The 16,080-nt window shown below is 43.9% G+C and overlaps 1 protein-coding gene across 4 annotated transcripts in view; it reads left to right on the top strand.

The window, feature by feature from the left end:
• The window catches only part of EBF1 (EBF transcription factor 1), a 368,046-nt gene that overhangs the window by 8,515 nt on the left and 343,451 nt on the right, over positions 1-16,080 (top strand). For all 4 annotated transcript variants that reach the window (XM_081137080.1, XM_081137079.1, XM_081137078.1 and 1 more), the window contains exons 5-6: positions 5,840-5,913; positions 15,886-15,954. In XM_081137080.1, the coding sequence (XP_080993206.1) occupies positions 5,840-5,913; positions 15,886-15,954 (143 nt within the window). The remainder of the gene's footprint in view (positions 1-5,839; positions 5,914-15,885; positions 15,955-16,080) is intronic.

Below are 16,080 nucleotides of genomic sequence, written 5' to 3'. Positions count from 1 at the left end.
GGTACACATTCTGTTTTTATTCAGGGCCGTGATGTAACTGAACAGCATACTGAGGATGATATCATTGCTTTGCAACTTTCCTAATTCAGTCCTGAAAACGGCCCGCTTAGCTGCTGAGCTGAAATTACATCTTTGTAATTTGTTCACCAGTAGCCAAGCTGCTAATTGAAGCAAAATAATTTTTTATTTTACCCCACTATTAACGTTGGATGGCTGTTTGACACAATTGTTTATGAAATGTCAGATTGGTAGTGTTTTCTTTGGCACAGGTTGATTTCTAACGAGGGCTCCCTTACCTTCTGGAAATTCCTAGGATCACATTAGCTAGCTTTTTTTTTTTTTTTTAATGACAAGCAGTGAAACTTGGTGATCGAATGTAATGATTCATAGCACAGTGTGTTGATATTTGTAGGTGTTCATATTATTTTTTGATTAGTTTCAATTCTTGGTAATTTGCTACCAAAGCCTGTTGACAATTTGTATGTAGAGGGCACTGCACTTCTGGTTGAAGGAGGTACTTTGCACATTCATGAACTGATTCTTTTTTTTTTTTTTTTTTTTATGAACTGATTCTTTAAGGTGACACATTAGTTCAGCTTTAATTCTGTAGGTGGAAAAAAGTGACATATTTTCAAGGTTACTCTTTTGGTTTAAATGGGAAATTAGGAATTTTGGTTAGCTATAGATAACCTTTCTCTCTCTCTCTCTTTTTCTTTTAGTCTTTCTAAACTAACGATGAGGAGCCTCCTATTGTTCAGTTGTAAACGAAAAAGACTAATAAAAACATTTCATTTCTAAAACCCTTTTGGATTTTGACGGACCAAAGTAAAAATGTTCTGCCCATCCTGTTTCTTTCGGGAAAGAGCACAGAGAGTTAAAACTGTTAGAAAAGTAAACAAAGAGAGCCCTGCTTAATTCTCTGTGTTTCCTTCGGCATCCTACTGAAGTGTGATCCTGGTGCACGTTCACCGCGCATTTTTCGTTTTACTGTGTGGTCTTTATCCACAGTGAGTTTCAATTAACTTTTAAAACCCAGTGATATTTTAGAAAAGCAGGGATGGGTCGCACTTCCCAAGACGCCTTCTAAAACAGTGGCAGCCAAGGCACATCTTCACTATTGACTGATTTATTTCCTTTCAAAGCTGTTACAGGTTAATTTATAATCGGGCATTTGAAACCGATGGCACTTGACCCTCTCACGGTAAACCTCCTGCCTTGTTGCGTAAGGATGCGAAAGTTGAACAATTCCTATTTTTTTCTTTTTTTGTTTTGTTAATTTTAAAACATTATTCTGGGGGCAAAACACACCTCTCACTCTAAAAGTAATAGAGTATTAAAAATAATTGCATATTTTCTTTCTGCTTAACTAAGAAAAGGGAGGCTAGTATATCAGAAAAATAAATCCGCTCCAAATATGTTGGGTTTTGCCAACTCGTGTGTGGATTTCACCAGGTTTTTTTAAAAGTTGAGATGAAGTTAACTCTGTTTATTTTTTTACTTTTCTTCCTGAACAAGCATTCCTGCCACCTTAAGGCATTTACTCGCCATTGGTAGGGTTAATGTAAACATTGTTTTCTACTTGATGCCGTATTTTTTTGTTTCTTAGCTTAAAACTTCAACTTGCTTTACCGTCCGCTCACTTATTTAAATAATCTGTTTTCTAAAATGCCTCCCCTTCGCCTCCCACCCATCTCTGTAGCCGGCCCCCCACCCTCACGCCTGGGAGACACATTGATTTACTTAAACCACTGTTGTCTGTGTGGTTCGCACAGCAGACTACCTTCCTCGCAGGGAGCAGACGCGTGGTTGACTGTGGGGACGAAGTAAGCCTTCCTCCTGGTGTCCCATTGTTTGGGCCCTACACCAGCTGTCTATGAAAATGGTTTCACTTAGAACAGTCCGTGCTGTTTATATGCTGCTGTGATCCCCCAGCTGAGGCGGCCTCAGCCAGCCTCACCCACGCCCCTCGGAGGCACACATTCAAATCAGGAGGAAAAGCAGAAGCCTCTCCCCCAGTTGGTGGCGAAGGACCCCTTCCCTTCAGGCTTCAAGTCTTGGTTTGCTGAGCTGTGAACCAGCCTTGGCGTGTGTCCCGGCTGTCGATGGTAGAGAGTTAACGTGTGGTTGTCAGTTGCGTGTCTACGCAGGAGGGTGAACTTGGTGGCATTTTTAAAAAGTCTGTCTTAGTGTTGACACTCTCTGCCTTAGAGAAATTCACCAAAATGAATTTATCCTGTTTTCCTGTATTGGATCTCATTAGGCTGTTGATTTGCTGGCCCATACCTTTTACGTGCTAGCACGTGTGCGTTTTTAAACAAGCCCTTTGAGTGACAAAAACTGCTTCGGGTGAGGCTGGAGGTGAACTGTCTCTGCCTGAGTCCCACGCCACAGGTTTCCTCCGTTCGGAGGATGTTAGCTCTCCTCGCGGGACAGCGAGAAGACGCCCTGTCTCATTCGCTTTTACTCAGAAGTCACAGAAGCAGCCAGCACGCCTTTCCCTGCGTTTAGGTGCTGAAAAATGTTGTTCTGTTGAGGCCCCAAGGAAAGGGACAGCAGAAACTTCACGCTTCGTTTCTCCCCGGAGCTCCTAACCGTTTCTGAGCAAATCCGAGCTCATGCTTTCATTTGTCTCGGCTTGATTTGGAGAAAGATTCTCCATTTGGACTCTGTTGCCAGAGGCCAAGTGGCAGTTTGGCATTGGGTGGAGAGGCGTATTACAGAGACCCTGGAACTTCAGCAAATGATGTTCCCTCACCACAGGTGGAAACACGGGCTTCCTGGGAGTTCGTGGGTTATTGACTGTTTGGAGTGTCACGTGCATTTTTGCAGCGTATCTTTAATTGAATATCATCAGGGGCCCACTGCTTTTGATGGAACTGGCAGCCTCAGTAAAAATAATACTTGTCATCTAGAAATAATCAAAACAAGGTCTGATGTGTTGATAGTCCCTCCTCACCAAAGGAAAAAACTTTTTTCAAAATTTTTTTTACAGGAGGGGAAACCCCATCAATACCTGTGAATTTACTGACCAAGTTACTTGTACTAATTTAGCATGACAAGAAACTAAAGTTGAAACGGAGGTTATCAGGGATATTAAGAGAACATACGAAACGTAGTGATAGTAGGATTTTACAGAAATGAGGGATTAGAATTTTTTATCCTGTTTTCCTGTATTGGATCTCATTAGGCTGTTGATTTGCTGGCCCATACCTTTTACGTGCTAGCACGTGTGCATTTTTAAACAAGCCCTTTTAGTGACAAAAACTGCTTTGGGTGAGGCTGGAGGTGAACTGTCTCTGCCTGAGTCCCACTCCACAGGTTTCCTCCATTCGGAGGATGTGAGAGATGGAATCATTTATTTACAGCTTTTCTTTGGTTTTCCAGCCATGATTTCTGTAAATAAAGCAGGCAGATATAATTGTTTGATTTTCAAAATGTTCTCAATTCGCTTAATGGATTTTTCTTGAGTAAAGCAACTTCTTGGGTATTTGAAAAGTTTCTTTAAGAATACAGGAAAGATGCCCTAGCCTGTCTGGCTCAATGGTTAAAGCATTGGCCTGCGGACTGAAGGGTCCCAGGTTCACTCTGGCCAAGGGCACGTATCTCGGTTGCAGGCTCCATCCCTGATCCGGATCTAGGTGAGTGTGAGGGGCAACCAATAGATGTGTCTCTCTCATATAGATATTTCTCTCCTCCACCCCCACTTCGTTCCACTCTATCTGGAAAGCAATGGAAAAAAATCCTTGCTCGAGGATTTAAAATGATAATAGTAATAATAATAATAATGATAAAGAATACAGGAAAGACTAATCAATGCATGCCCTAACTAGAGAATGAAAACTGGAGGGATAAATGGAATATTGGCACAATCTAGATGGTCTCCCCAGAAGATAGTTGTGAATTACCTAAGGGGCCAAAGTCTGGCTGATGGTCACTGGTGGACGACAGGCACTGCCTTCACCAAATTGTCAGAGTTGACTGCCAGTGGTGGAACTAGTTGACAGTGAGATTGGACAGTGAGTTCTAGTTTACACTGAGAAAACAGAACTCAGCACCACGTGGGTCTGTGGTATTCTGGTGCCGAATTGTATAACTTTAGTCTAAGTCTGAGGAAACATCAGGCAAACCCAAACTGAGGATGTTCTACGAAAGAAATGGCCTTACTCTTCAACAGTGTCAATGCCACGAAATGCAGAGACTCAGGAATATTCCATATTGGAGACGTAGCAGCTGAATGCAATGATTGCTATTGGATTTTTTCCTGTTAGGACATTATTGGGTAATTGGCGAGTCTCAATAAGGTCTGTAGATTAGATTATTGTATTGTATCAATGTTAATTTTCTGATTCAGATACTTGTACTCTGGTTATGTAAGAGATTTCCTTGTTTTAAGGAAATACATGCTGAGTGTTTAGGGTGTGTCTGCAATTTACTAATAAATGGTTCAGGGAAGAAGAGAGAGAAAAGAGTAAAGCAAATTTAGTAAAATGTAAACATTTGAGGAGTCTGGGTAAAGAGTATCTCGGCCTTCTTATATATTCTTGCAACTTTTCTGTAAGTCTAAAATTCTGTCAAAGTAACACCTTAAAAATGATAGGCTAGACATGAAAAAAATCATTTCAATGGGCCAATGGTATAGGGAAATGTTTTCTTTTATGCAGGTGCTTTTGTCATTTTTAAATTTGTTGCTACTTTTGTTTTGTAATGGTATTAGGTATCTTAACCAGAGCCTGCTCAAGGGTCTCCACACAAAGTGTCTTAAGCTCTCCTCATTATCTTCAGTCCCAGGTTCATAAACGAAGCATATTAGAGCCAACTAACCACAAGTTAGTTACTGTAGCATTTGTATGTACTAAATAAGGATAGTCTCTGGTTAATTTAAATAGTTTTATCACCAAGCAATCAAGGGTTATGTGAATGTGTGAAAGTAATTTTATTAACAATTTGAAGCTGTGTTATATTAGTATTATGCAGTGATACAGTGTTAAATTAGTTAAACTGTATCCCAAATGCTTTCCCAGTAGCTGTTTTTCTTTGGCTCAGGTATGAACGTGTAGATCTTCCAGGGAGCTGAGTTCTCAGGGAAACTTCCTAGTGATCTTAAGCAAAATGTTTGTACACACGTTACTAAAAACAGATAGAAACATCTTGGCTGGGGAGGTGGTTTGGGACTCCAGATTTTGAGAGTCAGATGTAATTCTTCTTAGTTTAAGGAGATGGCTGTGTGGCTTAAGCCCACACATATGCTGATGAGCATTACTGTTTGGGTGGGTATACACCCTGGAGAGCACGTGTTTTCAGCCTGCTGATGGGAAGGAGGGTTTTTCCTGATTGATGAGTCATCTCAGAGGAGACAGTGAGTGAAGGGACTCATTGATCATGCCTCCACTCGTTTTCTACTGCTCACCTCTAGAACACTACATGTTGGGGCTAGAAGTAGTAAAATGAGGTGGCAGATACATACAGATCTCTGCACTTTTTGGTATTTTAAATCAATAGTATCTCAGTCTGCTAAATCTGCTGGGTTTCCCCCCTCGTCATTGATTAGATTTATTTTATTCTGAATTGAGAGGAGAATTGTGGTTGTGTTGATGACAGTCACCCATCTCATACACTGATGCAAAGATGTGTGTCATACTAAGGTGGTTGACAGGCCCCTTCCACTCAATTTGGGTTGATCCTTAACAAAGTATCTTGAAACCATCAGCCCAGGGAGACTCTAGGCTCCTGAAAGCTAATTGGCCTGCAGCAGTGGGGGAGTGGTCAGGAACTCCACTGTGATAGTCTGTTCTCTGCTACTTGGTTCCATTCTTAGCTCAAATCCTGCCTTTGTTTACAGGCCATAGTGTATGAAGGCCAAGACAAGAACCCAGAAATGTGCCGAGTCTTGCTCACACACGAGATCATGTGCAGGTAAGAAATTCCGTTCTCTCCCTCTAATTAGCAGACAGAAGATGAATTTGTATCTCAAGTCTAGGCGAACTCAGGTTTATTTTGGAGGACACATTTATCTCGTTTCTACTAGACAATCTAAAAAGAACCGATAGATGTGAATATTTGGTACTAAATTGTCAGGCATCAGAGTGGTTCTCAATTATTTATCAGAGTTCATCCTGTAAGACATACATTTCCATTTTGATATCACACTGTTAATGGGCACAGAGCGGTACCCTCCCCTACTTCCTTTCAATGGAATAAAATACAATATAACCCTTTTAGTGTTAATATATGCACTCAACCACATTGCTAGTAAAATGAGTTAGAGTTCTATTGATGTCAGCAGGAGCCTCTCTTTGATAAGACTTAAGATATAGTTCCCCTTTTCAATTCTCCCAATTAAAAATAGGACTTCTGGCCCTGGCTGATGTGGCTCAGTGTTTACAGTGTCGGCCCACACATGGAAGGGAGAGAGATTTGGGTTTGATTCCTGGTTGGGGGCGGGTACCTGGGTTGCAGGTTCGGTCCCGGTGTGCAGGGGGCAGCCAATCGATGTGTCTCACATCGATGTTTCTCTCTCTCTCTCTCTCTCCCTCCCTCCATTGCCCCTTCTACTCTCTCTAAAAATAAATGGAAATAATATCTTCCAATGAAGATTAACAACAACAACAGCAACAACAAATAGGATGTCCTCACGTAGGCAGCATTCCTCCTTAAACTGAGCGTGGATTTTCTTTCATTCCCCCCTTGACGCTGACCTCTTAATCTTAGTTACCCTGTGTATAACTATGACAATGTAGCTAATATTTCTGAGGGGTAGCGAGCTTTTGGAAGGGTAACAGAGACCAGTCCCTGAAAGCTATACAAATTCATGTCACTTGCAAATGAGTGTCTTTATTTTTGACTGATATCCTACTGAAGCTACATTTAAAGACAGGCACGTGGACCACACTCAGTTCCATGGTCTCAGCCTGTCCTCCACCTGTGGGCGAGCAGTTTAGGATTCTTATTGTTCATAAAACAACGCTGGTACTTTGCTCCCAATATATTCAGGGTAATTGGATAAAGCATGAAGATGCCACTATGCATCAGAGAAAGGCTACTAATTGCTTTGTTAGCCATTCAGGCTTGGCTCAAGCATGCTTGGCTCCTGACTATTGCTGACCAGTCCTGTTAGAGCCTCAGCATGGGTGGGCTTTATTTGCTGCTCACGGACTTGTGGGGAAATCAGTCTTAAACTCTACAGTTGGAAATAAATTAGAAAGGGCTTAATGTGTTTCCTTACTGATATCTCGGATATTAACTTCTTTATCTAGAATTATGTACGTATCTAAAATTTTCCTTTTTTCTTTTTTTTTTAAAAAAAAATACTTTTAGTGTATTAGTCTAAAATATACAGGAGTTTCACAAGTTTTTGCTTCAGTGATTTGTAAAACTTGTTAATTATTCCAAAAACAGGTTGCTTTTCTTCAACTCTAAAGCAGTAGCAAAATCCAAAAACATGGTCATAGATTTCTTAGAAGATATTATTAGGCAAAAATTAGTGTTATATTGTATACAGAAATTGTAGGATTAAAGCCGAGTTGCACTTTTCAGATTTAAGCGAGTAAAATCATTAAAAAATGACCTCCTTTGGATTTCTATTCTCCAGACTGTACTTTAGCTTCCCACAATTAGCATGTCATTAGAATGAATTTTCAGTGTTCTATTACATGTGATTCTAGCAAAACAGGAGACAGACAGGAAGATGGATCTCAACCAATAGGCCAACTAATATCTATATATCATAGATTTGCATCTCAGATCTGCACGTTTGGACTCTGCTAGAAATAATTCTGTTCTTGAAATGCTTAAAGATATATTATGCCTTTCACACACAAGCCTACCCTCTATTAATGCAGTTTATATTTTTCTTGTTCTTAAAATTCATTGGTCCAAAGTATCTTATTATGCTGGTTGCTGTGCTTTACTGCTGATGTTCTTCCTATTTTTCAGAAACATAAAAATAGGAAAAATAAAATTCTCAAGCCACTGAAGGCAAATGATGATGTTTGTACTGCGTGGCTGAGAGGGGAAAAGCCATATTCAAAATGTCATCCTGTTAATGTTACAGATTATGGTTTTCCTGGCTGCCTATAGATGTGTAAGGGGTACTGTTTGTTTACTAGGCCGCCATGACCCTATTACACAAACCTGTCATCTATTGTGTGGCTAACAGTCTTTTAAATTGCAAATCTGATGCTCTTTAGGGGGCTTTAGGAAAAAAAAATCTCACTTTCCACACCATTCTATTTCTCTTGATTTCTTGCCTGTTGTAAGTGGAAGTTGGGATGTGCTGAATTTGCACCAGGGGTGCAAATGCAGGCTCAATTATAAGCATAAAATTAGAGTCTGTTCACCATTAATCAGCCTGGCTAATTGCTATGCACCACCATTAGCCATATGGTGTGAAAGACAGCTTGCTCTCCCCAAGATGGAATTTCTTCATTGCAGACATGAAATAGTGAGGGCCCTGGATTCTAAAATAGCATGTTTTAGATATTTAATTTCTAAACAACTTTCCGCTGTGCTTTCTATCAAGGCTAACGGCACAATAAAACTTTGCGTTTATGTCACGAAAGCTGTATATTTATAGCGCGTTGGAGCGATAGTAAAGGAGACACAGGGAATTTACATCGACAGGAAAGGGCTTGGGATGATTCTGTTTTGTTGCAGGGAAAGGAAAAAAGGGAAAGAAAGAAAGGAAAGGAAAAGAAGGAAGTTGTGTCTCAGGTGGTTGCAAATCTAAGAAATCCACTTAGTTCTGTTGTGGGGCTAACGCCGCGGCACAAGCCGACGAAAGGACTTGCCTCCTTTGGATTACGATTGCTGCCACTCTCTGAGACTAAACCTCTTTGACTTGGTGGCACAGCATGCTTTCGTGGAATTCTGGGAGAGTTTCTACATTTTTGGTAAATTAAATTCTATTGTTACATTCTGCTAATACCTGGTGGTTAAGGTCTTAAAATAATATGGCCCCATGAAGGACTTTTTTTTTTAAAGCTGGAGTCCATAGAGATTTGATTATAAGTGCATCCTGTATTTAAATATGAATGGAACATAGGAACTACACTTGGGAGGTAGTTCCCAGCCCCCAGGAGGGCCAAAGCAGATTTGCTCTCCTTCCAGGGCCCCGGGTGGTTTCCGGGGGTGGGCTCTCTGTTGGGGACAGTGGCCTTTTTCCGTCACCAGGGCCTGGCTTCTGGGGGGGGGGCATGACTTAATTCTTAGGGTCAGCCTTCCCCTTGATCAGGTCTCTTCCTTTACCCTCTTTTGCTGGCTTATTCCGATTTTGCCTTTCAGATCCCCCCGTCAGCATGGTTGCTTCAGGAAAGCACCCCTGGCCCTTGTCCTGAACTAGACCCCTTGTCAGGCATTCCTGTTGTGTCCCATGCTTTCCCTTCGCAGCACTCAGCACTGCGACTGTGAGTCCACGGCCTGTCTTCCTGGCTGGGCTAAGGGCTGGAAGGCAGGGAAGTTATTCAGTTTCCCTCTGTGCCTCAGCTGTTCATGGGGGTGTAACATGGGGGGAAAATATTATCTCATCGGTAGGTGTTAAGATTAAATGCTATAATCCCCATAAATGCTTATTATGGCACCTCACACACAGAGAGTACTGGATGGCTATTGTTATTATTTATAGTAGTGGCTGTGGTATTAGTATTAACATTAATATTAATAGAAGCAGAAGTAGAAGCCAGAGGAGCAGTATCCAGTGTCTAGCTAGCTAGGTACCTGGCACATGGTTGTTTAGAGTGAGAGATTGCAAAGAGAACTTGGAAAGGAAGTGAAGTGTCTACAAAAGCATTTGTAGGTGCGGTGGTGAAGGATGTTTTCATTCATTCGTTTATTACCTACTGTGTGCCAAGCACTGTGGAATGCCGAGCCTAAAAGGACTGAGCCCTGCAGTAGGCGAGCTGACAGATTAGAGGAGACCTGTAGGCAGATAACTAGACTGCACTGTAGGAAGGGTTGACTGTGACGGGAGCCGAGGCAAAGGACTGTGGCTCTTCAGAGAAGGCGGGACATACCTGTAGGCGGGTTGTAGTTGCAGAAATGGGGAGGAGGGTAAGACAGGGCGGGGATTTCAGAGGATGCATGGAGAAGTATTTGGGCCTGTTTGCTGGTGGTCCAGATAAGATTTCTCTGTGGAGAGGTTTGCAGGTGGGTGGCCCTGTGGCCTGGAGCTGGGAAGAGAGTCAGGGTGAAAGACAACCAACTTCAGAGGTCTCTTCCCAGAGCTGAGAGTTGAAGCCATGGGCTTACGAGGAGTTGGCAAGGGTAAGAGAATAGAGTGAGAGGGGTCCTTGTGTACATTCTTGGGGAAAAATCACACATAGCAAGGAGAGAGGGTGTGCCCGAGAATTCGGGAAAAAAGCCTCGAGCATCCAGGGCATAGAAATAAAAAGAGGGAGTTTCAAAGATGGGGAGCCATCCATATAAGGGCCAGGGAGCTCCAGGTGGACATGAAGTGAGAAAAGCAGCAAAAGGCCACTGGTGAATGAAGCCAGTTTTTATGGGGTTAAGGGGGCAAGAATTGATAGACTCTGTCAAGGAGAGAGTTGGACTGCAAAGAAACTAACACAAGAAACAAAATGGAGCAAATCTTTTTTTTTTTTTTTTTTTTAAGAATGGGAAAATTGACACCGTATGTAAACTGAGGGAAAGAATGAGCTTATCCTATTGATAATTCTATATCTCACTCTCCAGCCACTTTGGCTAAACAGGCAAGATATTTTACTTTTTATTGTAAAGCTTAGAGATTGATATGGTGTTTTCCTCCAGCTGAGAGAGCCTCTGCTTATAGGAGGAAGCTGCATGCTCCTAAGCTGAGGACCTGCAGGTCTCACAACTAGGAAACATCTAGCCATTCCTTGCCGTGATTTATGGAGCTGCGTGTCAGCTCACTGGAGATACGCCACCTGTGTCAGGCTGCTACGGAAGGGACTCATAAGTTTGCCTTTCCCTGGGTGTGCAGAATTGTCCAGGAGACGCACGAGCCTGCTGGGGAAAGGGCTGCTGTTTTGAGTCCACGGTGTACTTACGACATCAGGCGCCGGGTACCCACTCCTGTGATGGGCCACATTGCTCTCCTGCCAGCTGCGCTGCAGGTTGAGAAGGGATGGCAAATAGTGGGAGTCCTGCCCTGTGACAAAACAAATTAGGAAACTCCAAGCCCCCCACCCCACGCTACAGATACCTGCTTTAGGGAGCCAAGACCAGGTCTGTGCCTGGCACAGTGCCTGACACACAAGTAGGAGCCTGAGAAACACCTTTTTAAACAGACGAAGCCCCATCCATCACAGAGTAATGAGAATGTGATGATTTCCACGAGCTCTTTCACCACCGCGGTGACTTTTCCTTTGAAATGCTCTTGCGTCTGTTGTCCCGGGTACTGTAGTTTTTCAGTCTGTGCCCTCTTCTGCATTAAACATAAGGGAATCTGTGCTCTTTTCAACCACCCTTGGTTGATGCCCATCTTGTGTATGGTGGAGGTTGGTGCCCACCTTTCTGGGTCCTTCTGAGTTCAGTGGAAGAAACTTAGGGGAAGTCCAGCTCAGAGCACAGAAAACAGTCATGGAAGAAGGGCAGGTCTTTGCTCTGCTTGGCGCTGGGGTTAGAGCTAGGGAGCTACAGGGGGCTCAAGGTCAGCTTAGTCTAAGGGAAGACCATCCTCTCACTGACAGTTGACTTTTAATTTTTCAGTGGGAAAGTAATATGCACTGCATAGCAGAAGAGTGAAGATGTATTTAAATAAAATACGTACCCTCCATTCCTCCCCATTCTCATTCCAGTCGCTGCAGGCTACGGCTTTGAAGTGTCCATTCATTTATTCAAAAAATATTTTCCGAGGGCCTAGAGCGAGCCAGGTTCTGTTCTAGTTGCCGGGAATATAAAGGTGAATTAAAAAGTTCAAGATCCTGCCCTCGTGGGGCTTATATTCTAGTGTGAGTGTCAGACAATAAAGAAGACGACAAATAAATATGAAATATAATCTGGGGAGTGCTAGGAAGGAAAGTGAGGCAGAATGAGGGGCCAGAGAGCTCCAGTGGCCAGGGGGGCCCTTCTAACGCAGAAACTTAGTGCAGAGATTTGAGTGAAGTGAAGGTGTGAACCAAGCTCGCCACAAGTCCTCTTTCCCTCCCTCCCTCCCTCCCTCCCTCCCTCCCTCCCTCCCTCCCTCCCTCCCTCCCTCCCTCCCTCCCTCCATCTCTCTTTCTCTCTCACATTTTTCTCCCAGAAATAGGACCATACCATACATACTATTTTGCAACTTGGTTTTTCTCAATTCACAATATAATGTAGACTTCTTTTCATGATCTTGTGTAAAAACCCACCTTCATTCTTTTTTGCTGCACAGAATTCCATATACACATGTACCTGTATATAATATATGTACACACATATATGTGTGCACACACATACACATGCACATATATATTTAAAGTGGGCTCATACCATAGACACTATTTTGTCGCCACCCCAGGTGCAGAGCAGGGCCCACGCATCTCATTTTGGGAAAACTGTGTGACGCTATGACATGGCCGGGGAGACAGGAACCTGTTGGGCTGTTTTTCATCCCTTGCCTAAAGTTTCTATAACTGTTAGGTGACCTCCAGCAGCCCCCTGGTTCTGGTTTCTCTTCCCCCCCCCCCCCCATTTTAGTCCCTTCCTGTCCTTCCTTCTACACCTCTCTTCTCCAAATGGACCTGTTCCCCTGGGTCCCTTGGGCCACAGCACAGAGGGTGGTTCTCATTTATGCTTCAGCTCCTCTGGCTTCTCTCAAAGGCATTCTCATTTTAAGGAGATAGGGACAGTGCTTAAGTCAAAGGACAAATCTCTGGCCTAGTGCGGCACTCGCCTGGGGGCGGTGGTTTGGTGTATGGGGTGGGGTGAGGTGACCCTTCCATCCATCAGCAGTGCCTGCCCTGAGGGTCCGCTTGGCTTTCTTTATCTGTCACCTTTCTGTTTTCTTGGATTGCATTCCCCCAATACATTATATTCAATCATGAAGTTAATCAATCAGCCAACCCAATATTTGAGCTTCTAAGTTCTATGCTAGGCCTTATGCTGCTCCGTAGGTAAATACAACCAACATTTTCTTCCTTAGTGAAGGATATGGGTTAATGAGGGGGGCGTGTGTGTGTGGAGAAAGATGGTAACAAAAACACACACAAATGCAGGGTGTCCACCCAAAATGTATACACACTTTAACAGCTGATAGCTCAATTTTGAAAATGAAATGTGTTTTAATAAACACGGCCTTTATAATTATTCAAAGTGTGGGTATGCATTTTTGGGGACATCATGTATATATGTAAAAATGTAATTTACATAGTGTTAAGTGCCATGAGAGGAAAAACCGGGAGAAACCTAACTTCGATTGAGGGCGGGTGTCAGGGCCAACCTCTCAGAGGAAAGAGCAGGGAGGGTGGAAGGAGCAGCAGGCAGGTGGGAGGCCTGCCCTGGCCTGGGCCTGGGGTCAGACTGAACGGGCCACATCAGAGAGATTGAAATTGGCCATCGAGGCTGCAGGTTGGCAAGTCAGAAGAGAGTGACAGGAGATTGGGAGGTGGCCTGGTATCATGTCATGCCGTAGATTTATTCTAACTGCTGTGGAAGGCACGAAAAGGTCTTGGGCAGTGAAGTGACACAGTCCCATTGAGGTTTTGAAAAGATCCTCAGGCTGTTGCAGGGAGTGAGGAGTGGAGGCAGCCAGACCAGGTGGGAGGCCACTGGAGGAGTCCAAGGACAAATGAAAATGACGTGGACCAGGGTGGTGGCAGTGGGGAGGGAGAGAATCAGATAAGCTTGAGGTGTAGATTCTACTCCACAATTATCATCTTGCAAATTGGAGGAGTCCCCTGGGGGGCGTTTAGTCTGGGAAGGACCTTGGTGAGGGTGTGGCCCCTGGGGACTTCCATTGCCCACTCACTGTTTTGAAAAGGAAAGAAAGAAATGGAAAACAGTAAAGAGAAATAAGCCATCCTACTCATTGGTTTTCTCCCTGGGTAAAGGGGTTCTGTGGATGGGCTGCTTTTGGAGACTTGCCGCTTTGGCAGAGCACAGGGCAGCCTTGTTCAGATGTGATGGAGGAGGCTGGAGGAGGCAGGTGCCCGGAGTGACAGTGATGCTGAGCGCTTAGTAGGCCCAGTCTTGGAGCCCGGCTTTACACCCTCATCGCATTGAATCTGTGCCTCCCCACTTAGAGTTTGGTACAACAATTGCTCCATTTTACAAATGAGGGGACTAAGACTCTGAGGGGGAGTGCCTTGCCGAAGGTGACACAGGTAGTTCTGTCTGATTCCAGAGCCATGTTCTTAACCACTGTGCTCTTCTGCCCCTGAAATGTGAGCTTAGAGGATCAGCGTTCAGGGATGACAGCACTGAGTTTTTAACCTATTTTTTTTGCATTCATCCCAACCACAGTACTTCTCATTCCTTATTCCTTCATGTGTCTTTTAGGCATTTGGACCCTTTTAAAGGGCTTTCTATCCCCAGAGTTCTGGTTTAGCAGAACTCAGGCCTGGAGGAAACAGTTCCCTCAGAATCAGAAAGGCAAGGACTATAGGTGGTGGCGTGGTTTTTAGCTGGGGCTTTGACAGTGGAGATACACTTCTTGCTATTGCTTTCTGAACATAGGAAAGACAAGCAGAATTAGCACCAAATTTGGAAGCTGATTCTCTTCTCAGGGATATAGTTACAGCCGGGAAATAGACTTCCCGGCTTTGGTGAACGTCTCCCGATGCAGAAGTATATTTCTGGGTCCTGAAAGTGAAGTTCAGTGTTTGGTTCTCTCTAGCAGCTCTAAATTTAGGCTCTGTGATTCACTAAGTCGAATGTGTGTGTGTGCCTGTGTAAGAAAGAGGAAGAAAAATGCATATTATTTGTGGTCATGGTAACGTATAACCCTTGGTTAACTTCCTTACCTCCTTGACTGATCAAATAGTTGCTTTCATAGTGTGCCCCTGGGTGTAGACTTCCCAGTGGACACGTTTTGTTTGCAAACAAGTCTCAGATGGATAGGTTTCCATTGATCACAGGTAATTTTCAAAAGTCATAATTTTTTACCCTTTGGAAGCATCTTAGTATAAAAAAACCCCAAAACACTGACAGTCTTAAGGTCACAGCTGGGGCGGGATTTGGATAGTGGGTGCTTTTCTTGCCCATGGCTGCTTTTTCTGACCTAATAAAGAGAGCCCACTGCCAGGGCCATGCTAGCCTTTCGATCGACTGTCCCCGGTGCTTGCAGAAAACTGGTGGCGGCCAGCGCGGGGCACAGAAGCCAGAGGACATGCTGATCCCCACTTCCTTTTATCTCATTTCTCGTTTGCCTTAATTGTTGCGTTGCACTTTTATCCTCACGAAGATGGTTCTAAAGCAAACACTTACAGCTCTAGGGCTTTGGCAGGCCTGTGGTTGGCAACAGAAGATGCCTCCCGTAAAAAAGAAAGGGAAGGAAAAGGAATCTACTTAACACAAAATGACTGGAGGGGGAGAAATCACTCAGACCTCATTATTGACGCCTTCCGCACAATTAGTGGGATCCTGAGGAAAGAACGGTTGAGCCACCCACAACCCCGAATGTTCTCATTGGGTAGATGCGACAGTCATGCCTTTCACAGGGAACCCTCCAGCACCTCGGGCAGCGATGGGAGACCCCCTCTTAGGGCTGCCAGCCCTGGCTCCCGGATGGTCCCTTTTGCTTTTCCAGGGAGAGGTTAAGCCTGGCCGTTAACCCATAGGTGACCCAAATAGAATTTTCTGTCCCAGGGATTCGTTGATTGCCAGGTATGGCTCTGTGGTAATTCTAGCATTTGCAACCCAGCAATTTGAACCTCTGTCTGCCTCAATGATGATTTCACGTTGTAATGGCTGTACTAAATCCTCTCGCTTTTTGCTCCGTAGCCGCTGTTGTGACAAGAAAAGCTGTGGCAACCGAAATGAGACTCCCTCAGATCCAGTGATAATTGACAGGTAGGGACCACTCTACTTTCACTGGGTTCTTACTCCCTATTATAACGAAACACCTGCCTCGTGTCGCTCACGGGTGAGGGTTAGGAATGCATGTGGCCGAAAGTCGCCTGTCGGTCATGACTTGAT

The sequence above is a fragment of the Miniopterus schreibersii genome (genome assembly GCF_964146895.1).
Source record: "Miniopterus schreibersii genome assembly, chromosome: 4".
Classification (NCBI taxonomy): domain Eukaryota; kingdom Metazoa; phylum Chordata; class Mammalia; order Chiroptera; family Miniopteridae; genus Miniopterus; species Miniopterus schreibersii.
This window is presented reverse-complemented; position numbering and strand designations above follow the sequence as displayed.